The 27,976-nt window shown below is 43.1% G+C and overlaps 1 protein-coding gene across 1 annotated transcript in view; it reads left to right on the forward strand.

The window, feature by feature from the left end:
* Positions 1 to 330: 330 nt before the first annotated feature.
* Jmy (junction mediating and regulatory protein, p53 cofactor) overlaps positions 331 to 27,976 on the forward strand; it is a 79,427-nt gene continuing 51,781 nt past the window's right edge. Inside the window, exons 1-2 of the mRNA XM_052743562.1 lie at positions 331 to 1,479; positions 18,743 to 18,916. Coding sequence (XP_052599522.1) covers positions 451 to 1,479; positions 18,743 to 18,916 — 1,203 coding nt within the window. The 5' untranslated portion in view covers positions 331 to 450. The remainder of the gene's footprint in view (positions 1,480 to 18,742; positions 18,917 to 27,976) is intronic.

Raw genomic sequence — 27,976 nt, forward strand, 5'->3', positions numbered from 1 at the left:
TGGCAACATTGTGGGGATGCTGAGACGCGGAGTTTAGGGAGTCTGGCGTCTGGTTCCGGCTGGCTCGGCGCAGCGCGGTCGGCGGGAGGCAGCGCAGCGGCGGGGAGGTCGGCCCCCCGCGAGCGGCGGACGCGCGCCTCGGCGCACCCCGCAGCCCCGCAGCCCCGCGGCCCCGCGGCCTCGCGCCAGGCCGGCCCGGGGCGGCCCCGGCGCCCCGCACTGCCGCAGCGAGCGGCGGCTTGTAAACAGATCCGGCCGCACGTGACCATGTGAACTACCTGCTCCGGGCCGCGTATTGTCTCCGGTGAGAGTCGTGCCACAAAGGAGCCGGTGGGAGAGCGGTCCGAAGCGCTAAGATGGCTGAAGGCGCCCGGCAAGGGTGAGCTGGGGGCGCGGCCACCGCGGAGACTCGGCCGGGCGGCCCCCCTCGGCCGGGCACTTGGAGCTACCATGTCGTTCGCGCTGGAGGAGACGCTCGAGTCCGACTGGGTGGCGGTGCGGCCCCATGTATTCGACGAGCGCGAGAAGCACAAGTTCGTGTTCATCGTGGCCTGGAACGAGATCGAAGGCAAGTTTGCCATCACCTGCCACAACCGGACGGCCCAGAGGCAGAGGAGCGGCTCCCGGGAACAGGCGGCGACTCCTGCGCCTGATGGGAGTCGCGGGCCCGGCAGCCCGGCGACCAGGGGCCGGCCCGAGGCCGCTGCCTCTGTCACGGTGCACCGGAGCCCCGGGCCGCGCAAGAGCCCGGCCTGGGCCGAGGGTGGCTCTCCGCGCAGCGCGCGCAGCCCGCGGGGGGATCCTCTCCGGGGTCCTGCGGGCAAAGGACCGGAGAGTCCCCTGCGTAGCCCTGCGCGGGCTTGCAAGGCCAGCCCGCTTCGCAGAGGCGCGCCATCCCGAGATGCGGCCGCCGCCGCCGCTGCCACGCCGGCCCCGCCAGCCCCGTCAGCCCCGCCGGCGCCCCCGTTGTCGTCGGTGCGGGTGGTGAGTGCCTCCGGGGCGGTCTCCGAGGAGATCGAGGTGCTGGAAATGGTGAAGGACGACGAGGCGCCACCGCCGCCCCCCGACTCGGAGCCGCCGCCGCCGCCGCCGTCCGCCGCGGAGCTGGAGTCTTCGGCTGAAGAGTGCAGCTGGGCCGGGCTCTTCTCCTTCCAGGATCTGCGGGCCGTGCACCAGCAGCTGTGCTCGGTGAACTCACAGCTGGAGCCGTGTCTGCCGGTGTTCCCCGAAGAGCCGTCCGGCATGTGGACGGTGCTGTTCGGGGGCGCCCCCGAGATGACCGAGCAGGAGATCGACGCTCTGTGTTACCAGCTCCAGGTCTACCTGGGCCACGGCCTGGACACGTGCGGCTGGAAGATCCTTTCCCAGGTGCTTTTCACCGAGACGGACGATCCCGAGGAGTATTACGAAAGCCTCAGCGAGCTGCGGCAGAAGGGCTACGAAGAGGTGCTTCAGCGGGCGAGGAAGCGCATCCAGGAGGTGAGTGTCTAGTCTGAGCGGCGGTCCTGGTCTTCCTGTCTCACTGTCAAGGGCTGGAGCCTCGGTTTGGGGTGTGCGCAGTGTGTTTTACCCACGGCTTTCTTCTCTAGTTATCTCAGAGAGGGACCTTTGGGACGTCTTTAGGGTCCCCCCCCCAAAAAAGTACCCCGTTTACTAAATATAGGTAGAGACGAAAGCACTTAGGAGAATAGGTGTTCTGTAAAGTTGAACTGAGTGGATGTTATTCTGCCCCTAAAGCGACAATAACTTGCCCAGACATCAACTGTTCTTTCCAGGTGTCATGTTTATGTACTCAAAATAGTTGTCATACGGGAACAAAGTTCATCTGCTTTTGTTCCCTTGTGTGCTCTGGCAACATCGGCAGGTAGGAAATTTTTACCTTTCAGTGTTTTGCTGTGCTGAAACTGTACCACTGAGCTACACCCCAGCCCTAAATTCTTTTGTTTTTCGAGACAGGCTTTCTCTGTGTAACAGCCCTGGCTGTCCTGTAACTTGCTTTGTAGATCAGGCTGGCCTCGAACTTACAGAGATCTGCCTGCCGAGTGCTGCGATTAAAGGTGTGCGCCACCACCGTCCGGCATCCTAAATTCATTTTTAAGTGTGTTGACTTGTCTAAATGAAAATCGACACAAATGTTTAGACTGTGAAGTCTTTACAGATGGCTCAAATTTCACTTCTGTTTTAGGGAGAAGGAAGGTCATGGGCAGAAATGCTCATGTTTTCGTATGTAGTGTGAAAACTTTCCCATACTCTTTAATTCTTTAAATAACAGGAAATAAAGGGCTGGATGCCTGAATGGTCATTCATATGGAGCTCTGCAGTGTGTGCTTATAAAGTCATACCTCTTTACCAGCTTCTGTTGAAACTTATTAAAAAGATAATTTAATAGCTTCTCCTAATGGACAGTATATGTAGTTTTTCTTTTTGGTTTTTCAAGACAGGGTTTCTCTGCATAGTTTTGGTGCCTTTCCTGGAACTCACTCTGTAGACCAGGCTGGCCTCGAACTCACAGAGATCCGCCTGCCTCTGCCTCCCGAGTGCTGGTATTAAAGGCGTGCCCCGCCGCCGCCACCACCTGGCCTATGTAGTTTTTCAAAGCAGTTTACTATTCTAAGGTCACGATATATCGTGGTTGGGTTTGGGATGGACAAAAGCTGCTTTTCATGGGTTTTTATTTCTGACGTGGTGTCTCTGTGTGTGTGTGTGTAATATATACATACACACATACATATACACATGTACATATATAACTGCTGTTCAGCCAGGAAGTTGGGACATTCTGGGTTTCTTCATAGAATATTAGGTGTTTTCTTTGCTAGACTTATTTCTTATTTCTCACCTATACCACAAACAGTACATTTACAACTTCTTTTTATCAAAACTCTTCACTACAAGAAGCAAGCCTTCAATCCCAGCACTTGGGACTCACTCCAGAGGCAGGGGCAGGTGGATCTTTATGAGTTTGAGGCCAGTCTGGTCCAGGACAACCAGAACCACTTAGTGTCACCTTGTCTTGAAGGAAAAAAAAAAAAAAAGATTCTTCAGATTCTTCACTGCTTCCCTGTGGTTTACTGTATGGTAAACATCACTCATAATAATCGATCCTAGAACTCCAGGGCTCTGTTTTCATTTTCCCCTTATTTTCTCACTTCCTGGAGACTTCTACCTTGATATCTCTTTGAACAGAGTTGACAAATAACATGATATTCTTTCTTCTAATGTTCATATTAACATATATTTCTTTTAAGCTTTAAAACGTTTTTATTACTCAATTATATGTGTGTATGCTAGTTTCTCAAACTAGAAATTGTAGATAGCTAGTGTTTTTCAAACTAGAAGCTTTGTAATCCCTAGTTGAGCACTGTCTGATTTCACCTTTAATGATACTCAAAAAAGGTGGTTATCTTTGTTTTGTAAATTCAAATGGATCAAAAATGAGCTAAAAATTTTAGTTTTCTAGAACTCAATTTTGAGGGCTATTTTTTTTCTAAAAGAACACATTTTCCTAGTTAGAAATCTATTAACTAAATATTTTATTCTCTTTAAGGTGTTTTTAATTTTTTTAAAAGTATTTATTTTTATTTTATGTGCATTGGTGTTTTGCCTGCATGTATGTCTGTGTGAAGGAGTTGGATCCCCTGGAAGTGTCATTACAGACAGTTGTGAGCTGCCTTGTGGGTGCTGGGAATTGAACCTGGGGCCTCTGGAAGAGCAGCCAGTGCTCTTAACCGCTGAGCCATCTCCCCAGTCTTTTATTTTTTTATTTTTAAAGTAAGGTCTTATTCTGTAGCCAGAGTGGCTTGGAAACTCACCAATATGTAGTTCAAGTTGGCCTCAAACTCTTGATCCTCCTGACTCAATCTCCTGAGTGCTGGAATTACAGGTGTGAACCACCACATCAATCTGTTTGGTTCTCTTTAGCAGAGGAACAAAACAAAAGAAAATAAAACCAATTTTTAAAGAATCTTTTTTTTTTTTTTTTTTTGGTTTTTTCGAGGCAGGGTTTCGCTGTGTAGCTTTGCGCCTTTCCTGGAACTCACTTGGTAGTCCAGGCTGGCCTCGAACTCACAGAGATCCGCCTGGCTCTGCCTCCCGAGTGCTGGGATTAAAGGCGTGCGCCACCACCGCCCGGCTGAATCTTTTTTTTTTGTCTTGGGAAACTATTATAAATTTATTAACAACAAATATGTAAGCTTTTGATTCTTTCTGAAGTTGGCTAGAATGGTATATTTCAGGAATAGCTCTCAATGATAACAAACAAGTTCGCCTGTAGTGCCTCTCCTGCATTATACTGGAAGATGGAGTGTGGAGACTAGTGATGTCTGCTATGGACATGCTGATGGAAGTGTACCAAGAATATTTCTGATATTCTAAATTAGGTTGTTAATGTGTTCTCCTGCAGCTTAGATTCTTTTCTGTGTTGGTAGTTTGCTTTTGGGGTGGGGGTATGTGGGGTGGTTTGCAGTAGGCCAAGCAAGTGCTTCACCAAAGAGCTGTATATGTCCTCCCTTGATGACACTGGTTGGTGAAACAGGACTCTAGTCCAGGCTGGTCCTGAACAGCACAGGCTCCCTGGAGCACCACATCTCACATTAGCCTCTCTAGCACTCAGTGATCTGCAGGCTCCACAGCTACTTTTTTTCAAAGGTAAAATCTGTTCTGTAGCAATTGTATGTCACTTTTGTGAGTTCTGTTGAGTTTATTTCTGTTCTACTGGATTTGGTGTTGTCTTTCCTTCCATATCTCAACCAACGTAGCTTGTGGAATTGAACAATTTTTTTTTATGCTGGATATGTCTGGTAAGTAGCATATTTTAACAGATAATACTTTGAAAATGTAGTTCTTGTTCATATTTTTCATTCTTCAGTTTCCTTGACTTTTTCTGTTGCCTGTTCCCATAGCATGACTTTTCCTAGCTATAAAGTCCACACTTGTTTTTGTCAAGATGATCAGTGACTTGCTTAAGAAAGGTTTTATCTTCAGGGTATTCAAGTACAGGGTCTTGTACAAGCCTGGCAAATCCTCTACCCTGAACCACATCTCCAGCCCTCCCCTTAAAAAAAAAAGTGTAGGCCGGGCGGTGGTGGCGCACGCCTTTAATCCCAGCACTCGGGAGGCAGAGCCAGGTGGATCTCTGTGAGTTCGAGGCCAGCCTGGGCTACCAAGTGAGTCCCAGGAAAGGCGCAAAGCTACACAGAGAAACCCTGTCTCGAAAAACGGAAAAAAAAAAAAAAAAAAAAAGTGTAAAACAACATTGTAACGAAGGCCACTGACCTTGACTCTGTTGAATTCCCTGCTTTGCCACCACTAGTTAAGAGCATTCAACATTAGTGGATAAGACATGTCCTTTTAATGTGAAGTTGTAGATAAATACAATTTTTAGAAGTTGATAAATGTATATTCTTCAGGGAAGATGCTTTAAAATAGATTAAAATTCTCTTAAAATTGTTAGTGTTTTGATTTTTGAGATGGTCTCCTTAGGTAGCCCAGGCTGGTCTCAGGTTTATGATCCTCCTCCCTCAGCCTCCTGACTGCGGATAAGGTAAGTGTGTGTCCCAACTCCTGACTCGTTAAGACTTTTAAATACCAAAATGGAATGGGGGCTGGAAGCATGGTTTATGGAGTGCCTGTCTGACGTGAAGCCCTGGTTTCAGTCCCCAGCACCGGAACCTTGGTGTTGGATCCCACACCTGCAGTCTCTGCTCTTGGGAGGTGGGGGCAAGGAGGACCATAAGTTCAAGGTCATCCACTGTGTAGCAAGTTGAAGCCAACTTGGAATACATGAGACCCCGTCTCAAAAACGTAAAAATTAACAACATCCAGAACAAAAAGTACTCTTGCAAATTATTTGCTCTGCTCTGTAAGGTTGTGACACTTGGAGTTTAATATTTGCAGTACCCTTCAGGTTTAATATGGGGTACCAGGCCTGTAGTGTCAGGCACTCAGGAGGCCAAGGCGGGGAGAGTCAAATAGAGCTGGGGAGATAGATAGGTCAGTGGTAGGGCACTTGCCTACTGTGTGTGAGACCTAGACTCAGCCCCTAGTACTGCAAAGGAAAGAAAAGTTGGTATGGGGAGCTTAAGAGGCCTTCCCTCCCATGTCTGTTTTCTACTGGAAATTTTTGTTCATGATTCACACTTGGAGATTATAGTGCATGAGGATTTACAAATTATACAATAATACAATATTAATAAATTGTTTTTAGATGACAGATGCATTCTAAGATTATATACTAAAAGCCTCAGTCTAAAGAAAATGTAGTATTTGTTATTTGTACTTTTGTCTTGGACTTTTTACATGGGTTTATTGTAGTATCTACTATTTATACAGTAGGCAGGCAATTTTTATATTTAGACAAGTGCCACCAAGGCCTCTTTGAACAGTGTAGCAGTAGATCTTAGTTGTTGAGCAAAGCTAAGGTTTGTATTACTGTGTGTGCACATAGGTAGCTTAAAGCTTAACTTCGACCTAGATGTATGTAGTAATGGTTTCTCGTATGACCTAGATGTATGTAGTAATGGTTTCTCGTATAATCATAGCTTATTTTATTTATTTATTTATTTTTGTTTTTCGAGACAGGGTTTCTCTGTGTAGCTTTGGAGCCTGTCCTGGAACTCACTCTGTAGCCCAGGCTAGCCTTGAACTCACAGAGATCCACCTGCCTCTGCCTCTGCCTCCCAAGTGCTGGGATTAAAGGTGTGCCCCACCACCGCCCACCACCGCCTGGTTGCTTATTTTTCAAATGATGGATTTTGGCGTTTCAGCTTGTGAAACTCAATTATGAGAGAGGCTTACTTAAGATCTAAAAATCTGTTTACTTTGGAATTTATTGTTTATATAAATATACTGAATTCTGATTTTTGAGTTAAAACCATTGAGAGCAGAAAGTGCTTTCAAAGAAGCACACTGAATGTCCTTGAGTCAGAACAGTCTGGATTTTTATTAGGACTCATTATTACTTCTGATGGCATGCTTACCTATTTAGTCTCTTAAATGAGAGGTGGAGAAATAACCAAAGGATGTCTTACAAATTAGGACATATGAAATCACAACTACCCAGCATTTATAAAGGTAGCTTCTAATAAGTATGGCGTAGATATCAAGCTCGAAGTATTCCAGGTGGAGCCCAGCTTGAATGCTAGACAGTACTCTCTGCCATTGAGTTGCATCTCCAGTACAAGTGGATGTCTACCTATCTTATTGAAGCCAGAGTGGAGGCTTACAGTGGTCTGGGTTTGGCAGGGTGAAGCTGTTAAGGAGTGACAGAATTCAGGTGTAGACCCAAGCCTATCTTACCAACCTCGTGCTGCTTCTGCCAAAGCATGCTGCTTGTTTGGTTTCTTTTTCTTCCTTTCCTTTTCTTTTTCTTTCCTTGACAAAAGTAAGATAATTAGAAAACAGTCTCAGGTAGCCCAGGCTGGCCTTGAGTTCCTGATGCTTCTGCCTCTATTTTCCCTATGCCAGAGTTATAGGAGTAGCCTATCACACTTGTTTCATCTGGATTTCTTGATCTAAGTCACAGTTCTCATCCTTCCTAACTGCAGCCCTGTGAAGGGATCTCGACTTCCCAGGGTTGAGAACTGCTGACCTAAATGCTTACACTCTACGAAGCCATTAGGAGGGGTTCAAGGTTGCATGGTGCCCAGTCAGATATTTCACACATCAAATTTGGGTTTGATTCTTCCTTGCTAAAGAGGGCCAACTTGTACAGATTCCTTAGTGATGTGATGTGTGTTCGGAAGGGAGAAGGTGTGGTTATAGTTGCCTTCATTTCCTAAACCTTCACCTAGAACTTAATTGGTGTTACTGTTCTCCATTATTATTTACTTGGCCTTTTGCTGACTACGAAGTACTGTTACCAACAGAAAACAAAAGGTCAGCCATCTGTTTGTGTGCTTGTTTTCTTGTAATGAGGAATTTCTTGGGGCTCTTTACTCTGTAAAAGGCTAAGATATGGTTCCTCTGCATCTGCCTAGCTCTCTGTTACTGACAGGAGGATTGATTTCCAAGGTTACGATGAAGGCGTTGAGGTTAGATTTCACTGTATTGCCATGAAGGGTGTTGACATAAACAGCTTAAAAGGAGGAAAGATGTTGCCTCCTAGTTTCAGCTCATGGTTAATTACTCTTGCTTTGAACCTGAGGTAAGGCAGACTATCATGGCAGAGAGGGAGTGATGGAGCTGGGTTGCCCATCTCTGATGGCTGTGGACAAGATAGACTTTTCAGAGGCACACTGCCAGTGACCTGCTTCCTCGGGATAGCCTTCACCTTCTAATAGCCCATTCAACTATGAACCCATCAGTAGATCAATCCTTAGTGCGCACATCATTTCTGAATAGTGCCAGTGTCCGGCAAAGCCTTCATACCTCACAAGCTTTTAAGTGGCAGGTCATATGCACACAACAGACTCTAAATAGTTCTTGGTGATTTTTGGTAGAGTTGGTAAAGTTAATTTTGCTTTTCTAGCATTTTGTTACAGTATCTAACTTCTGGAAACAGTACGGGGCCAGGCATATTGAGGTCCTGGGACTCTGACGTGTGCTGGAACAAAGTACCTGTCAAGAGCATGGATGAATGGATTTATTTTGTCTTAGAGTGTGAGGTTGCTGTTAACCATAGTGGTGACGCCATGGCAACATGAAACAGTTGGTAAGCAGAAAGGTGAATGCTGACACTCAGCTCACTGTTTTTATACTGTCCAGGATCTCAACCCATGGAATGATACCACCCATATTTAGGGTAGGTCTTTCTACCCCCGTTAACCTAATCTGGAAACAACCTCACAGAAGTGCCAGAGGTTTGTTTATGTGGTGATTCTAAATTCTAACAAATTTACAATCAGGATTAACCATCACACTACTTAATGTTTTTGGAAGACCTTGATTTTTGTACATATACTATAATCAACTAGTCCTGGCTGTCCTGGAGCTCCATATGTGAACCAGGTTGTCTACATATGTGGAATTAGACTCACAGATCCTCCGTCTCTGCCTCCAGAGTGCTGAGATTAAAGGCATTCTCCACCATGCCTGGCTATTTAGAAAAGTAAATAACTTCTAAATAAATACAAAAGCATTCACCTTTCTGCTTACCAACTGTGGGGGAGCAGTACCTGTGGCTTATACCTGTAATTCCAGAGTTTGGGAGGCAGGCATGAAGGAGGTTCTACAGATTTTAGGCCAGACTGGGCTACAAAATGAGATCCTGCCTCAAATAAACCCCCCCCCCCCCCCCCCGTGTGTGTGTGTGTGTGTGTGTGTGTGTGTGTGTGTGTGTGTGTGTGTGTCTGTCTGTCTGTCTGTCTGTCTCAATATAAAGCTACAGGAGGAATATGTTTGTGTGATATTTCCTTTTGCTTTTTTGAGACAGGTCCTACTATGTAGCACTGGCTAGCTTGGAACTATGTAGACTGGGCTGGTCTCATCCTCCTGCCTCTGCCTCCCAAGGGAGGACTTGGATTAAAGGCTCACACCACCATGCCTGACTCAATACATTCAAGTTCTGGCTTAGACTGTTCTGGCCAGGAGTAACCACATCTGGTTAGGTGTAGGGATATTTCACCTTTAAAATTTTCACAAATATATGCTGTTTGGAAGAAATACCTTCTCACAAAAGCATTTCCTAGTACTACCAGTTAGCCTCCAGAGTAGAGTAGGGAGTGTGTGTGGCATAGTCTGTACTGCTGCCCGGAAATCAGCTTGTCTCCTCCTGCTACTTGTAATCTTATGTTCCCCTTCATAACTGCACCAGAAACAGTTTATTTCCTTTACTAGGGTTTCTTGGTAGATCTGAAAGTGGGGAGAAAGATGTTGACTTCTCTTGCTTTATTTTTAGTTAGAAGTCCTCCTCCATATTGTTTATATTAAGTACATTTTTTGGTACTAGGAAACTAAATAAGATAATAGCAAGTAGGGTTAATGAAGGCTCAAAAGAGAAAATGTATGAATTAACTTTCTTTTTTTTTTGGTTTTTCGAGACAGGGTTTCTCTGTGTAGCTTTGCGCCTTTCCTGGAACTCACTTGGTAGTCCAGGCTGGCCTCGAACTCACAGAGATCCGCCTGGCTCTGCCTCCCGAGTGCTGGGATTAAAGGTGTGCGCCACCACCGCCCGGCTGAATTAACTTTCTAATAGCAATATTGAACCTTGAAAGTTGCAAGGGAATAATATTCATTATTCTATTAAAAGGAAATTATGTCTATATTGACGCTGCTTTTGTAAACAGTTGGTTTCACTCTGGCTCCCTGGAGTTCCTCAGAATTGACTCTTGAGTTGTTTTTCTTCTGTGTTAAGTTTTGTGGAACCTGAAGCTAGTTGATTAGGATGTTTTATTTGTCTTGGTGAAAATTGCCCTACATAGATTAGATAAAGCAGCAGTTCTTGTCTGAAGTGTCAGCATGCTTAGAATTTTATAGAGTGAAATTGGGAGGAATCTAAAATTAAAGTATGCTTTTGTTCTTTTCAAATCTTGTTTAACTGTGGCATTTCCCAGTTGGCCCATTCAGTTTACTATTTTCCGTGGAATTCCATGGTATTTTCAGTCTCTCTAAACTCAAAAGACTGTTAAGAACAAAGTGGCCACGCATGCAGGCCGTATGGTGAAGTGTAGTGAAGAGCATGAGTTAGTCAGTCTGGGAGCCGTTGATAACAGCCTGTGCCTCGGGTCCCTTCATTTCTGAAGTGATGTAAATTCATCCCTGCTTCATAAGGTCATTAGTGAGATAGATGTACATGCCTATGCCTAGTATGTAGAAACTCACAGCACACAAAAACTACCATTTACTTTCCCCTGAGACAGTTATTACTAGCTGGCTGTTGGATTCCTCTGAAATCCTAACCTATTTCTACTAAAAACCAGGTTGGTGATTCAAAGACGTGTTTGTGATGATGGAAGTTGGTCCCACAAAGGTCAACATTCCCAAACTGATACAGTGCCTAAATAAGAACAACAGGGTGGTCTGGTCTTTGTGCATCATCAGAGACTTCCATGACTCCCAAGACACCTTGCTGCTACATATGTATCTAATTATTTGGTTGACTTTACAGGATATGGTGGTCCTTTTGGTACAATTGATTATAATTTTGATTTTCTCCACCCACATCCCATAGTTTTTCTGCTAGGCATGTGCTCTGCTTCTGAGCTAAGTCCTTGGTGCCCCTTTAATGGTTTGAATTTTTGAGACAGGCTGGCTGTCTTAGTCAGTGTCCTATTGCTGTGAAGAGACACCATGACCATGGCAACTTTTATAAAGGAAAACATTAAATTGGGGCTGGTTTACAGTTCAGAGGCTTAGTCCATGGCAGGAATCATGGTGGCACATAGGCAGACATGGTGCTGGAGAAGAGGTAGTTGAGATTTCCACATCCAGATCAGCAGGCAGTAGGAAGAGAGAAATTGGGCCTGGCTTGAGCATTTGAAACCTCAAAGCTCAGTCCCCAGTGACACTTCCTCTAGCAAGGCCACACCCACTCAGACAGGCCACACCTCCTAATCCCTGTCAAGTAGCACCACTCCTTCATGACCAGGCATTCGAATATGTGAACCCATGGTGTATGTGTGTGTGGGGGCGGGGAATTCCTATTCTCACCACCACACTGGCCTGAGCTCCTGGGCTCAAATGCTCTACCTCAGCCTCCATGGAGCTGGGACTGTAGGTATGCACTACTGTGCCTAGCAATCATTATTATTTTATTTCTTTTTAATCTTATCTATCTTTTCTATATTTTCCTTTTGCTTACAAGCATATCAGACAACCCTGATTACATTTGCAGAACTACAATCGGAATAATGTTAAATTATAAGTATTGACCTAGAAGCCCTTAAATTGCATTCAGTAATTTATTCATTAAATAGTTTCTGGGGGTTGGAGGTGTAGTTAGGTGGCAAAGCATATTTATAACATGAGATAGACCCTAGGTTTGACCTCTAGCATCATAATCATCAATAACTAAGCAACTAAATAGTACTCGGAGTTCTCTTGTCAGGTACTAGGCATAACTGATAATACAGATGTGGCCTCTTAGCCAGACATGGTGGCACATGCCATTAATTAGTTAATCCCAGTACTGGGAGAGGCAGAGGCAGTCAGATCTCTGTAAGTTCCAGGCCAGCCTGGTCTACATGATGAGCTCCAGACAGCCAGGGCTACATAGAGAGACCCTGTCTCAAAACAAAACAACAATTCAAAACAAAACAAAACAGTATAGCTAGATGGTAGTGGCACATGCCTTTAGTCTCAGCATTTGGGAGGCAGAGGCATGTACATCTCTGAGTTTGAGGCCAGCCTGGTCTACACACAGAGAAACCCTGTCTCTGAAATAACAAAACCAAACAAAAAAATGTAGGTCCTTAAAATTCACTATACATTATACCAGTGGTTCTCAACCTGTGTGTCTTGACCCCTTTGGGGGTCACATATTAGATATCCTGCATTAAAGATATTTACATTACTATTCATAACAGCAACAAAACTATAGTTGTGAAGTAGCAATGAAATAATTTTATGGTTAGGGGTCATCACAACATGAGGAACTGTATTAAAGGGTCACAGTTCTAGGAGGGTTGAGAACTGCTTTGTACTCATCTGTTCTAATTTTTCCTACTTTCTACTTTTTAAGTGCTGACTGTTTTGACCAGTATTTTAATACTTGCTCTTGCAAAATGTTGTGTATTCTTTTTAAAAATTCCACTTAAACATGTTTACCTTACCGGGCGGTGGTGGCGCACACCTTTAATCCCAGCACTTGGGAGGCAGAGGCAGGCAGATCTCTGAGTTCGAGGTCAGCCTGGTCTACAAAGCGAGTTCCAGGAAAGGCACAAAGCTACACAGAGAAACCCTGTCTTGAAAAACAAAAAAAACCCAAAAAACAAAAACAAAAACAAACATGTTTACCTCAATCTTGAGTAGTCATGAATTGTGCAGTCAAAAAAATACTATCTTTGTGGGAGAATATCTAATGTGCCTTTAGGGTATGGCATGTCTGATAGTTGAGAACTGCCTGTAATTGACTTCCTTCCCACTTTACTTTATTATTATGCTTTTCAAAGGAGTTATTTTTGTTTAGAGACAGGATCTCATAGAGCCAGGAGGTATCCTGGTGCTGTAGCCAATGGTGACCTTGAACTTCTTGGCTCTATTTAGTGCTGATAGTATAGACCTGCTCTACCATGTCCAGCCCAGTTTTATTACATTTATATTTATATTTAGTTTACATTATATATGTATATATGTGCTTGTGTGTGCATGTGTGTGTGTGTGTATGCTTGTGGAGGCCAGAGGTAAGTGTTGGGTATCTTCCTCAGCTGCTCTCCACCTTACTTTATGACACAGGGTCTCTGACTGTTCAGCTGTGGCTAGCCCTCCAGTTCCAGCAATCTGTTGTTTTTGCCTCCCCAGCCACGCACAAGCTTTTTGTCTGGGTTTTTATATGGGTGCAGGGATCTGAACCCAGGTCCTTTGTTTGCATGGCAAGCATTTATTTTACTGACTGTGTCACCCCTCCACCCCCAACCTGGGATTTTATTCTTATAAAGAGTTATTTTATAAATCAGTTTCTTGGAAAGTATCTATTCCTATTTGGAAGGAGTGGCGGGTTCGCTTGTTAGAAGTCAGTTTCCTACACTGTCCTTAATATAAATGCAGGTGTTATGGACCTGTGCACTTAAGCTCCATGCTGTGGTCTGTTGCTTCTAAGTTACAAGCCTGCATAACATGTTCCTGTATGGAATGCAGTAAGCAGTTGTATCACAATGAACATTTGTGTATGTAAACAGAAGAGGCACTGTAAAAACCGTGTGTGTGTCCGTGTAAGGCAGTATCAATGAATGGCTCTTGCAGGATTAAAAGTTGAGTGTGAGTCATTGACTATGAAAGCGTAGGGTGTGATGGCATTGGGACTGGGGTAAGACTGCTGCTGTCTGTGCCAGTTTGCTCCATAATGACAGTGTATCTCATGGAGTTAGAAAGATGATCCTAGCACCCATCCCGGAAGAAGAGTGGCCATTTTTTCTTTTGCTATAGCTTGTAGGGACCCTTGAGAACTTGTATTCATAGTAATTATGTTTATAGGACACTAGGTAATAGTTTGGTACATTTATACTATATATTGATTTAATCAGGATATTCAGGTATCATCTCATACATTAGTTCTTCGAAATGTTTGTTATTTTGGATTCTGTGAAACAGTAGTAACTACATAGTAATGACCTATGTAATAGAACACCCATTTTTATTCTTCTGTTATCTTGTTTCCATTTAAGTTTCTCCCCATCCTCACCCTTCTTCTGTCTGCTCCTCCTTCTAGTAACCCACCCACTATTCTGATTACTAGGTCTGTGAGCGCAGTTGAAAAAGAAATTTAAGTTGTTACTCACTCCTTTAAGAAACTAAAGAAAACTGAGCCAGGTGGTGGTGGTGCTCGCCTTTAATCCCAGCACTCTGGAGGCAGAGGCAAGTGGATCTCTGTGAGTTCGAGGCCAGCCTGGCCTACAAAGCAAGATCCAGGTCAGGCTCCACAACTACACAGAGAAACCCTGTCTCAAAAAAACAAAAAAACAAAAAGAAACTAAAGAAAACTGTTTATGTCCTTGTATTAGAGAAATTTTTCATTAAGCAGACTTTTGTTTTAGACTTAAGGTTGAAACTTCTTAGGTTAAGAGCCTATTCTTACCAGGATTACATTGAGATGGAGACAAAGGATATCTCGAGGGGTCTGATGGAAGCCTGTAATCCCAGCTGCTTAGGAGGCTCCTGTAGAATTGTAGGTTCAACCCCTATTTGAGCTACAGAAGGAGTCCAAGTAACTTAGAGACTTCGTGGCAGAGCAGAAAGCTGGGAGAAAAAGCCAAAAAACTGAACATGACGGTTTGCTTTTAATCCTAGCACTCTTGAGGAGGCAGAGGCAGGAGGATCTGTCTACATAGCAAGTACCAGGTTAGCCAAAGCTACATAGTGATACCCTTTTTTAAAAAGTGGGGGAAAAGAGCTGCTGTCTCTGTTGGCAGAGTGCCTGTCTCCCGTGCAGAAAGCCCTGTGCTCAGAAGCTCAGCATTGGGGAGGTAGGGACAGAAGATCAGAAGTTCAACTCAAGGTTGTTTGGATACTTAGAGTTCAAGGCTAGCCTGGGCTATATGAGACTATGTCTCAAGGAAAAAGAAAAGGGTTGGAAATATAGCTAAATAATGAAGTGTTTACTTAGCTTGTGTAAACAAGGTTCAATCTCAACACACACACACACCATTTGTTTTACTTACTAGGCTTAGGGAATTATATGTAATGCTTGGCAAATTTTTATTTTGTGTCTTCTGTGTTTGTGAAGTAATTCCCTAAAATTGCAGAAGAGCTTTGTCAGAGTAAACAACAAACCCCAAACCTTGATAATTATTGTGTTTATAGGTGTTCAGCCTGTGTGTATGTCTGTACCCCTTGTGTGTGTTCAGTGCCTGTGGAGGCCAGAAGAGGGTATTAGGTCCTCTAGGACTAGAGTTACAGACAGGTGGTTCTGAGCTGCTGGGGGTGCTGGGGTCCTCTGAGGGAACTGTCAGTGTCTCCAGACAGGTGGTTCTGTGCTGCTGGGGGTGCTGGGGGTCCTCTGGGGGAGCTGTCAGTGTCTCCAGACAGGTGGTTCTGAGCTGCTGGGGGTGCTGGGGTCCTCTGGGGGAGCCGTCAGTGTCTCCAGACAGGTGGTTCTGAGCTGCTGGGGGAGCTGGGGTTTCTGGGGGAGCTGTCAGTGTCTCCAGACCACTGTGTCAGATCTTGAAGCAGAAATAACCCAGAACTTTCCCTTCCCTGCCCCCACTTCCCTCTTCTGTCACTGTGCTTCTGCTGACTGGTCGGAGCCCTTAGAAAGTACTTGGCAGGATGTCTGACTCATATCCAGGTGTGTCTGCGTTCCTAGTGTCACAGTGGATGCTTTCAGATTGTCAAGCTTGTCGGCCTCATGTAGGTACTTCTCACATTTTAAATTCGCTGCTCTTCTCGGTCATGAACAGCAGCCTCAATCCTAAATATTCTAATTACATAAATTCTTTCTACTCACGTCTTATTTACAGTGGCCTGTGTATTTCACAGTTTATAACCTGTGAGTGTCCAAAGCAATGTGTTTATTCTCTGAACTTTTTCAGTTTTTGCTTAGCTGAAGAGTGATTGCCTCTGTTCCCCTTCCCTCCCTATGCTAGGTAGGTGGTAAGCACTCACCCCTGTGCCAGTCCCTATTGAATTCCTTTATCATGAATTACAGAAAACAATTTAAAGTCTGTTGAGTAAATTGTAATTTTAAGTACATTTCATTTAAGATTGTTTCCAGATTACTTAGATTAAAATAGAAGACAGTTATCATTGCTTTTAAAGGAATTTAGTGTTGGAAAAACATGAAACTTTATAGCAAGGACAGATTAATAAATTAGTATTGTTAGGTGAGATGCCCTGGGCTTCTGCAAGAGTATTAAGTTTAGTTGCTGCATAGTTGAGTACTGCTCTGTTGGAGAGTAAACAGCATGTAGGAAATACTAGATAATTATTTTAATATTTGAAAACTTACTTCTCCCGTAGTTCTTGTACAGATCTGTGAAACTTGTAAATTAATAGGCATATAGTGACAGTGTTTTTACTCTGGCAGAAAGTAGTTTCTACAGCAGTTTTACTGCATTGACTTGAGTGTTCTTGAAAGCAGAACTCAAAGCAGCCTACCTAGTGTCTGAGGGTTTCTGATTTGAGTTGTTCTAGATTCGTACGTAAGTAACAATGGATGACTCGGGAGAGCTTTGTTATTTAGAGATGTTGCTGCCATTTGTTTCTCTCATTTCTTTATTTTGCTGTTTGTGAAACTTTGTGTTTAATCATTTTAAAGAAAGTGTTTCGTTTTCAAGTAGAATTAAAGATAAGGTTCATCTTTTTCTTGCAAAGATTTATTGCAAAAATTTAGGACGACTGCCCCCTACTCGAGCAAGTCTGATCCTTCCTTACTGTTTTTATTGTTTCTGATATGTGTAGCATGCAGCATGCCTTGGAGTGGTAGGTCATGGTGAAGGTGGTCACTCTTGCCTCAAGTTCGAACTCATTGCTGGGATCTGAGAAGAGCTCAGTGGTGAGAAACTAGCCGGTCATTTCCACAGTAGGAGATACTGCTTTCTTTCCTTACCTTAGCATGACATGGGTTACTACAAGAAGACATTCACACCTGACTTTGCCACTTCGGAGAAGTCGGGGCATGTATCATTTTTAGACTCATCATGCCTCATCTCGTGGGAGAAGTATACATAGTTTTGGATATTATGGTGAAGGGATTTAGTGTCCCGTCCCCCCCGTCCCCCCCCCCGCCCTTTGTTTTGTGTTTATGTGAGCCAGAATACTTTTGGGAAGTGGAAAAGGAATGGTCTACAAAACCTTTGTTTTGTAAGTCTGTACAGTGTGTGTGATAGTGTATGCCTGTAATCCCAGCACCTGAGTAACTGAGACAGGAGGATCTGAGATCAATGCTCATCTGGGCTACATAATAGAACCCTGGCTTAACAAGTAACACCCCCCCACACACACACACACACGCCTGATGGCTGATTTTGAAAAAGTCTGACTGAAACATGCATCTTTATTTCCCTTCTCCCGTTCTCTCTGGTCAGTTCCTTCTCTTGGAGGCAACCTCTCATAGGAGCCTTTTCTCTCACGTGGTTACTGGGATCTTAGAGACTTGTTTAATTCTCTCTTCTTTAACAAGCTGTCCTTCTCTTAATAGCTACATAATACTCCATTTTGATATAACTCTGTGATGTTTATTTTGCAGATTAAAAAATTTTTTAAGTCTTGTATGTATGGGTGTTTTTCCTGAATGTATGACTATGCACCATGTGTGTATGCCTGGAGGCCCTGGGGGCCAGAAGAGGGTGTAGATTCCCCTGTCACTAAAGTTACAGTCTTGAGCCACCGTGTGAGTGCTGGGAATCAAACCTGGGTCCTTTGCAGGAACAGCCAGTGTGAGCCATCTCTCCAGTCCCTAGCTTAGAGATTTTTAAAAGCTTTCCAGCTATTGGAATTTCATTGTGGTAAAAAACAAAAACCCAGATTTAATACTCTAGTTCTGTTGTTTTTAAGACTTTCTGGCCTAGCACAGGTCTGTCTTGATACTGGGGGAGGTGGGGTTTTGTTTTGTTTGCTTTGGTTAGGTGTATATGTGTACTTGTGCTGGTGGTAGTTTTCAAGACAGGACCTTGTGTAGCTGAGGTAGCTTTCCTACTCACTTTATAGATGAGGATGACATGAAACTTCTCCAAAGCTTTGGCTCAGCTACCTTAGAACCCAGGCCCACTGTCCAGGCATGGCACTGCCCACAGTGGCCTGGGCCTTCTGCATCAATTAGTAATGAAGAAAATGCCCCATAGACGTGCCTACAGGCTAGTCTGATGGAAGCAATCCTCAGTTGAGACTCCTTCTTCTGAGATGTGTTTAGGGTTGTGTCAACAACTAACCAGCTCAGGAATAATGTGGGTTTTTGTTGTTGTTGTCGTTTGTGGTTTTGTTTCATTATATGATTGGAGAGCACTACTAGATGCCGATTAAAGGCAGGCAGGTAGCATGTACTCCACCCTAATGAATCAGGCTGTGGTCTCATATAGTAAGACCCTTGGAGTATGGAGATGAGTGATGACATGCAAACTGTGTGTTTAGTACCTTGATTCTGGGTCAAAAGCAACTACAGTGTTTATTATCAGTTGCTTATTTAGTTTTCTTAGTGTTGAAACTTTCTTCACAGCTCTTGGACAAGCACAAGACTATAGAGAGCATGGTGGAACTTTTAGACTTGTATCAGAGGGAGGATGAAGCCTACAGCAGCCTTGCAGAGGCCACAACCGAACTCTACCAGTATTTACTTCAGCCATTTCGAGACATGCGAGAGCTTGCCATGCTGCGAAGACAGCAGATCAAGGTATTGTTGTTATTACTGTTGTTACTGTTATTATTTAAAGCATAAACTGTAGCGACTCTGGTTCTGAGGCTGGCTAGTCACACATTGTAATTACAAAAGAAGCTTTTAAATAATGCAAACATATTCTTGGCCTTCCTTCTCCAAGGTCCCTTGTTGGGACAATAAGTACACATACTGTTGTACTCTTAATTGAACTTTTGAAAAATACTGAATTGTCAGTTATTTTAAATACATATGGCACTTGTAATAAAAGGGTGTCAGGAACCTAAGACTGGATATTAGAATTTACTTCTAAAAATCAACTGTAGACACTTTTTGAGAATCTAACGAAAGGCACAGAAGAACTAGATATGGTGTCCACCAACACTGGACTGCTTGCAGTCCTTGTAGACATCACCTTTGCAGTTCAGCATTGACTCTTTAAATTTCAGTTTCGTTCTTAGAGGTATATTAATTAACAAGTGTGTATTGCATATTCATTTGAGAAAATCTATAGACTGTATGAGCGAGCTACTATCACTGCTTATTCCGTTTTTCTTGGGAACTGTGAGGAGAAACAGATCGTATTTATTTCATTTGTACCTTTCTCTGAGGTAAAAAATATTTGACTACATTTGTTATAAGCTATTGCCTCTCATACCATCAACCACTACTATTTTATTCTTTGTGCTTCTTAGGAATGCTTGCTACATATAGGCATATTTCCTAGTAATTCATTATACCTAGTTATTGAGTTCATAGTCTATCAGATGAGTATGTTAAGTGGTACTATTACACAAATTACTCATTTATTTCCTTATCTGTAGCTAGTAATATTCACCAATTTAGGTGACTGTAATTCCAAAGAATGTCTTAAAATTATATTATTTTTTTTACTAATTAATTTTTTTTTTGAGACAAGGTTCTCTGTGTAACAGTACTGGTTGTTCTGGAACTTACTTGGTAGCCCAGGCTGGCCTCACACTCACAGAGATTTACCTGCCTCTGCCTCCCAAGTTCTGGGATTAAAGGCATGCGCCACCACTGCCTGGCTACTAATTACTCTTAAGTTAGAAAATAAGACATATTTAAAAACGAAATTGTAATTGATTTGACGAAGTATTTGTTATAAGTACAACTAAAAACACTTGCTTATTACATAGTATCATGTGGATGTGATATAGTTTAGTTATTAGCATTTCTTTTGCTGTGATAAAGCACCATGACCAAAAGCAACTTGGGGAGGAGAGGGCTTTTTCAGCTTAAAGTTCCCAATCACGGCCCATCACTAAGGGAAGTCAGGACAGGAACCCAAAACGGGGCAGGAACCTGGAGACAGGAGCTGATGCTGAGGCCATGGAGGGGTGAGGCTTCCTGGCTTACTCCCCATGGCTTGCTCAGCCTACCTTCTCTGCTTCCTTCGATCACTCAGGAGCACAGCCCAGGGGTGGCACTGCCCACAGTGGGCTGTGTCCTCCCTCATCAGTCAAGAAGAGGTACCAGAGGCTTTCCCACAGGATATCCAGTAGGAGGCATTCTCTCAGTTGAGGTTCCTTCTTTCAAAGTTACTGGCTTTGTATCAGATTCACATAAAACTAACCAGCACAATAATTGAGACTTGTATTTGGTTTATAACCAAGCTAGCTATATCAGCAAAATTTCAAAATCTCTTTTTACATTTTTTGTTTTTGTAGTGGTTAAATTGAACCTAGGGATTTATGTTTTACCATCTTAATTCCTGGAAATTATTTTATCTTAGTTTATGAAGATAAATTCATGCCTAAAATAGAGGTAGAAACATGTTTCACTCTGACCTGTTGGTGCAGTGTGTATTGTGTGTAGAGATAATTTAAAAGTTGTAACGTAGGGAAAGTAGCAGAATGTATACTCACCACTCCACTACTCCTAATGCTGACATTTATTCTGCAGCTACATTTCGTGTGTCTGTCTGAGTCAGACACTATTGTAAAGGCACTTTCTAACTGGTAGTCTGCAGGGCGTTTGGTTAGTCCAGTCCGTATTGCTTGTGTTGCCGTGTTCACCAAAGACTGCTGTATTCCAGTAGGGTTGGTCTTAGAACTGTCTCTGGAAGAACTGACTTCGCTCTGCACCCTTGAGGAGACATCAGGTGTGAAACTGAAGCGCAGGAGTGTTTAGGATATGTTGTTAGAGAGAGGTCTAAAATAACCATTGAAGGCTCTCGCTGAAGACCCTAGAAAAAGCCAGTGCTAGAGCGTTTGCTTAGCTCCACAAAACAAGCAAGTTAAGGGAAAAAACAAAAAAAAATTGAGAGTGAGTGGAAAGCAGAGAAAGCTTAGACAGAAATCAGTGAAACCTAACCCGGTTACGTGAAAAATATGTATTTCAGTGTATTTTAGAAACTTAGTCTAAATGTTTTTTGTTTTTGTTTTTTTTTTGAAGAAAGCAGTAAACATTGTGAGAGAGGGAGTGGGGGAGAGGAGAGAGATGTTTTGTTTTGTAGCAGGGTCTCTCTCTCTGTGTAGTCCTGGCTGTCCTGGAGTTCACTTTGTAGACCAGGCACCAGCACAGTCTCCTTCCTGCCTCTGCCTCGTGCATGCTGGGACTAAGGCATGCGCCCCTGGTGACTTTCCGCTTCCATTTCCATCCTTTCACTGCTTTACTCAGGATTGATTATTCTGGAGGGCTAACCGTCCAAAAAGTCTGTAAAATAGCACAGAAAAGCATGATTAAAAAATACAAAAAAGCCGGGCGGTGGTGGCGCACGCCTTTAATCCCAGCACTCGGGAGGCAGAGGCAGGCGGATCTCTGTGAGTTCGAGGCCAGCCTGGGCTACCAAGTGAGTCCCAGGAAAGGCGCAAAGCTACACAGAGAAACCCTGTCTCGAAAAACCAAAAAAAAAAAAAAAAAAAAAAAAAATACAAAAAAGTAAAAATAATACATAAATTGGAAAGACTGAAGTAAAGCCCCATTATTTTAGAAAGAGCATGTAGAAAATTCTGAGGAATCTTAAAAGAGTTGTTAGGAAGAATATGTTTAATGGAATTTTGGTATACAGTCAGTATGAAAGATTTGGTTACATATTGTCTTCTAGATGTGAACAATTTAAAATTTTAAAATGACACTTACATTAGCTTTTTTTTTTAGTTTTTTTGAGACAGTTTCTCTCTGTAGTTTTGGAGCCTGTCTTGGAACTCACTCTGTAGACCAGGCTGACCTCGAACTCACAGAGATCCGCCTGCCTCTGCCTCTTGAGTGCTGGAACTAAAGACGTGCGCCACCACCACCACCCGGCTCATTAACAATTCTTGAGCACGAAACTTTCAGTAATGAGTTTTACTAAAATAGACTAGAGCACTATACAGTAAGAATTGTAAAACAGCCGGGCGGTGGTGGCGCACGCCTTTAATCCCAGCACTGGGAGGCAGAGGCAGGCGGATCTCTGTGAGTTCGAGGCCAGCCTGGTCTCCAAAGCGAGATCCAGGAAAAGCGCAAAGCTACACAGAGAAACCCTGTCTCGAAAAACCAAAAAAAAAAAAAAAAAAAAAAAAAGAATTGTAAAACAATGCTGAGGTCACTCTGTAGTAGAGCACCTGTCTTACCATGCCTTGTTGCCCTGGTACGCAGTCCCCAGCTGCAAGAATAAATAGACAACAAAATTTTGCAGAAATTATAGAATGCCTAACTTGAGTGGTATTGCACATTAATAGCTTGGAAGACTCAATAATGTTTATAGTAAGTATGTCAGTATGTTGGTCTGTTTTCTGTTACCGCAACAAAATGTCCAAAGCAGGTTCTTAATACCAAGGAAAGATAGGTTAGTAGTCTAAGTCCTGGTGCAGGCTGTGCTCTGGCGAGGGCATCAGCATGCCACCTTTGGTGGTTGCAGTAATAGGAGTGCCAGCATTCTGAGTGTGCCCTACGCTGACCTGAGAGCCTCTTACAGCCCGCCCCATCACCGCCACCCTGGGAACCAAGTTTGCAACTCATGAGCCTTTGGGGATTAAAGAGACATAGTTTAAACTATAGTAGTGAGATCTCACTTAATTGATATATTGAATAAAGTCAATTTTAGCAATGCCTTTACAATTTATTTTTATTTAAAGTTAATCTTTAACTTAGCAATTAAACTATTTTCATATACAGCAGTGTTTTCTATTATTTATACGCTGTACAAAGGCTAAATTGTGTGTGGTGGTGCATACATACCCTTTGACCCCAGCACTCAGGAGACAGAGGCGGCTGATCTCTGAGTTCGAGGCCAGTCTGGTCTACAAAGCAAGTTCTAGGACAGCCAGGGCTGTTACACAGAGAAACCCTGTCTCAATAACCTGCGCCCCCCCCAAAAAAAAAAAATTAGAAGGGCTAAATTGAACTAGTAGTTAGTATCTTACATACTTTACCAAATTTTGGTGCGAACACTTAAGATCTGCTGTTACATTTTTAAAGAATATTACATATTGATAAGTATATTTTACTATGTTGTAACAGATTTTTTAACTTAGTCTTTCTAACTGAAATTTTGTGCCTTTTAACTAAAATCTTCCCTAAACCCCAAATCCCTCTCTTCTACATGAGTTCGTACCATTCTACTGTTTGTTAAAGGCTAACTGACATTTTTATATGTGTCTGTACACACACACACACACACACACACACACACACACACAAACGCACGCACTCCCATGTTTTCTTTGTCCATTAATCTGTTGATGGACACGTGTTCATTCCATCTCTCTTACTGTGAGTAATGCCGAAGTTAACATTGGAACCTCAGCATACTGACATCACGTCCTTGGTCATATATCTAGAAGTAGGACTGGAAGAATATGTGGTCTGTTTCTAGTTGTTTGAGGAGCCACCATAATAGTTAACACTAATACATTCCCACAACAGTGCAAAAACCTCCCTTTCTTCATCTCCTTTCCAATATTGGTGATCTTTTGTCTTTTTGATAGTATCCATTTAAATAGGAGTGAGATCATACCTCATCGGGGGTTTGACTTAATTTCCCTATTGATTAGTGACATAGAATATTTTTCATATACTTGTCAGCTTAGGCCCTTGGCCCATTTTTTAAATTGTCTCCTCCTATTTGGATACTCATCTTTCACAAGATGTCTGGTAGTGAGTGAAATCCAAGTTCTTTTGAAGCCACTCAGTTCCCTTACCACAGAGTTGCATCCATAGCCTCTCACTGCCCAGCCTGGCCTTGGTCTTTGTGTCTGCTTTGCTGGCACGCCAAGTAGCTGGGATTACAGGTGCATGCTAGTACACCCATTTCACACTCTTGGATGGTGTATTAAGAAGCTCTGACCGGGCTGGAGAGAGATGGCTCAGTGATTAAGAGTGCTTACTGCTTTTCCAGAGGATCTTAATTTGGTTCCCAGCACCCATAATGGGTGGTTCATAACCATCTGTAACTCCAACTCCCGGGGATCTAATGCCCTCTTCTGGCCTCTACTGGTGCCACAGTAAGTCTTTTAAAAAAACGTTCTTGATAATCACTTATCATGAACAAGCCGCCCCAGTGCCTAGAAAAGTTACATTGTGCTACAATACCAATAAGGAGAATCTTAAACTAGGTGTTCCCAGTATCTTAACAATGCGCAGAAATACCATAATAAGTTCTTATAAAATGCAGTATCCTAGCAAAGATGTACTTGTATAATAAGGAGTTCCATGCCAGAGAATTTGTATTTATAAATTAGTTTTATTCTCCTGGCTACCTAAACTGACACACACCTTTTTCCATGTTAAAACAGGCTCTGTTTTCTTTCTAGCCTTGAAATTCCAAACAGAGCTGTCATTGTTTTTAGCATGCAATTCAACTGAACAGGGCTACTGCGACATCTTCAAGTTTCCCAAGTTAGGAAAAGAAGTTGGGAGAGGATTGTTGCTTAGTGTCTTGAGCATAGTAGAATGACTAGGCAAGGTTTCTGGCAGTTGGTTGCAGCATCAGAGCTGCCAAGTCCAAAAGTCATCCACAAAGCATCAGTGTGTGTGTGTGTGTGTGTGATGTTGAAGCATGTGTGTATTTTGTTGTGAGGTGGAGACAAGTGCTAATCCAGCAGCAGTGTGCAAGTTATCTTCAGATGAGTGCACTGTCGTTTGGTTTTTAACCTCCTCCCACAAAGGCCATAATAGAATATTTGAGTCTTCTAGGTGTCCATCCCTCCTTTTGTCTGTCGATGGGAGGTGCAGCGTTTATTCATGCAGGTGGAAATGATTTCCGTCTTAATGTTCTGAGTTTTGAGTTTGTACATTCTTTGTTGTGTTTATTAAGTTTTTATTCCGTAGTTAAGTCTGTTGAGGTTTGATCAGAAAATCAAGCTAGCAATATCAACAGAGAGTGTTCTGATACCAAGATTTGTTAACTAGGTATAAAGTAAAGCAGGTAATTAAGGAAGGCAAGAAAGTAAGCTACCTCAAGGAAGCAGCTATAAAAACAGCCACCACTTTTTTAGAGGTGAAAGGACAAAGGGAAGGGACTGGATTTATTAAGCACAAAGGGCAGGTCCCCTGGAGCCATGTCCTTATAAAAGGATGTTGCTTCTTGTAGTAGCCTTGATGGAGAGATCCAGACCTCTAAGGATAGGGCACTTGGTGTGCTGGTACTGGCTGTCTTGAAAAAGGTAAAGTTGCATTATAAGGCTGAGTTTGAAAAAGCTGCAGACTTGATTTTCTTGTTGAGGAAGGAACTGTTGGTGCTGGAATTTAAAAAGAAAGTCTGGGGTGATACCTACAGGTACAGCAGAGTTAAAGATACGCAGATAGGGCTGGAGAGATGACTTAGAGGTTAAGAACACTGCTTGCTCTTTCAGAGGTCCTGAGTTCAATTCCCAGCTACCACATGGTGGCTCACAACCATCTGTAATGAGATCTGGTGCCCTCTTCTGGCTTGCAGGGATATGTGCAGACAGAACACTGTATACATAATAAATAAATAAATCTTTGAAAAAAAAAAGATATGCAGATAGAAGGAAAAAGGGCATCTCTCGCCATCCAACCTTTCTGTTGATAGTACCTGAAAAGGGTTTGCAGATTCTAAACCTAGCATTACAAGGTAGTAGGAGGATGAACTGGAAGATGAGGCAAAAAGGCCTCTGTAGTACCTGGGATCTCAGGCATGCCACACCATGATCATTTAAATGGATTATTGATTTGATAAGGTATTTGTGAAAGAAAGATCTTGTGGTTAATTAGTAACAGAACCATGTCTCCTAATTTTGCAAATAAGTAAATAAATAAATGAATTCTGTATCACTAATGTATCCCCCTTCCATTGCATTATAAATTTCCAGTGAGGAATGCTGCCTCCTACTCATTTTTGTACTCTCTGAATCATCTGGTACATTGATGTGTTATTGTCGTTTCCCCCTCTCCCCCGTTACATTTTTTATTGTATTTTACATGTATGAGTGTTTGCTTACCATATCTATGCCTGGTGCTCATAGAGGTCAGAAGAGAGAGGGCATTGGCTCCCTAGACAGTTGTGGATGGTTGGTTGCAAACCACCATGTAGATGCTGGGAAACAAACCCAGGTTCTCTGCAATAGCAGTAAGTTCTCTTACATGCTGAGCCATCTCTGCTGTCTCCACACTGGTCCCTTTATTTAAATTACACACTTAATATTTTCAAATATGAGCCACAACAAAGTTCAAAAAGAGAAGTGAACAGTATACAAAGCATATATATATATGACTCCTGAAGTGGTAGGTATAGAAGTTGCATATTGGGGAAAACAAATCCAGTATAAATGACTATCATGAACCAAGGTGCCATACTAGACATGTTGGGACAGCTATGCTAGCACACGCTTGTCATCATCCAGCAGCAAGTCAGGAGGCAGAGATGCTCCTCCTGCCTGCCTGTGCTTGACACCGGTTTATAGTCCCCCAAACAGGACTCACACAGAGACATTGGGTCCTGATGCTATCGCCGCTTCTTCCTCCTCACTGTACACTGCCCAGAGAGACCCCTCACACTTACTGTCTTTGATCTTCCTGGAGGAAAATGGGGAACTTGGTTAATGTGCCTTTAGCCCATTCATTGGTATAGTTTGTTAGCCCAAAGAAGAAATGAAAGTATCTTCCTATTTATTAGTTTATATACAGCACTACTTTTTCATTGTTAAACATATCTGATCCAGTGAAGACAGTGGAAAATGTAGGGTCTTTCCTTGGCCTTTCTCTTTTTCTCTTCACTCTTCTCTCTTTTCTCACTTTGCCTTTTGTAGCTAGAGTTTTTCTGGTCCTGCCTGGCCCACGGTCAGGACAAATCTCTCTTACCTGCCAGTCCTGCAGCTGCTCAGACCCAACCAAGTAAACATAGAGACTTATATTGCTTACAAACTGTATGGCCGTGGCAGGCTTCTTGCTAACTGTTCTTATATCTTAAATCAACCCATTTCTATTAATCTATAAGTTGCCACGTGGCTCCTGTCTTACCGGTATCTTAACATCTTCTCATGGCGGCGGCTGGCAGCGTCTCTGACTCAGCCTTTCGCTTCCCAGAATTCTCCTCTCTGCTTGTCCCGCCTATACTTCCTGCCTGGGTACTGGCCAATCAGTGTTTTATTTATACAGAACAATATCCACAGCAGCCTTTCTTTTGACAAGGTCTCATTTTGTGGATCAGGTTGACCTGAAATTCACAGCTGCCTCTCAGCTTTCTGAGTGCTGGGATAACAGGCATGGCAGGAACCACAGGCCTGGGAGAAACTGCAGCTTGTGTTCTTGTAGGGCTGCAGATGGAGCTTTGCCGCTGACTTACATCCTGGCCCTGGGAAGTGCAGTTTTTGAACAGGGAGAAAATGACTAATCCAAAATCTGCCACCTGAAGATGACATTAGTAGTACATTTTACATGCTTTGTCTTTATTTCTCTGGAAATTCATTATGTAATTGAAACTTATTTCATCTGTGATGTATCCACCTACTGTTACAGCATAACTTCGTGTTAGGAGAAACTTTTGGATTTTATGACTGTGTCATTCACAGCGTTCTCACTCCATGTCTGGTCTTCATTTCCCCTTTATTTCCAACAACCCTCAGTGTGTGTGAACAGCTCTAGTTATTCCTCAAAGATACTTTCTCCTTG

This window comes from Peromyscus californicus, unplaced genomic scaffold (assembly GCF_007827085.1).
Source record: "Peromyscus californicus insignis strain IS unplaced genomic scaffold, ASM782708v3 Scaffold_18__1_contigs__length_77618521, whole genome shotgun sequence".
In the NCBI taxonomy this organism is placed as follows: Eukaryota; Metazoa; Chordata; class Mammalia; order Rodentia; family Cricetidae; genus Peromyscus; species Peromyscus californicus.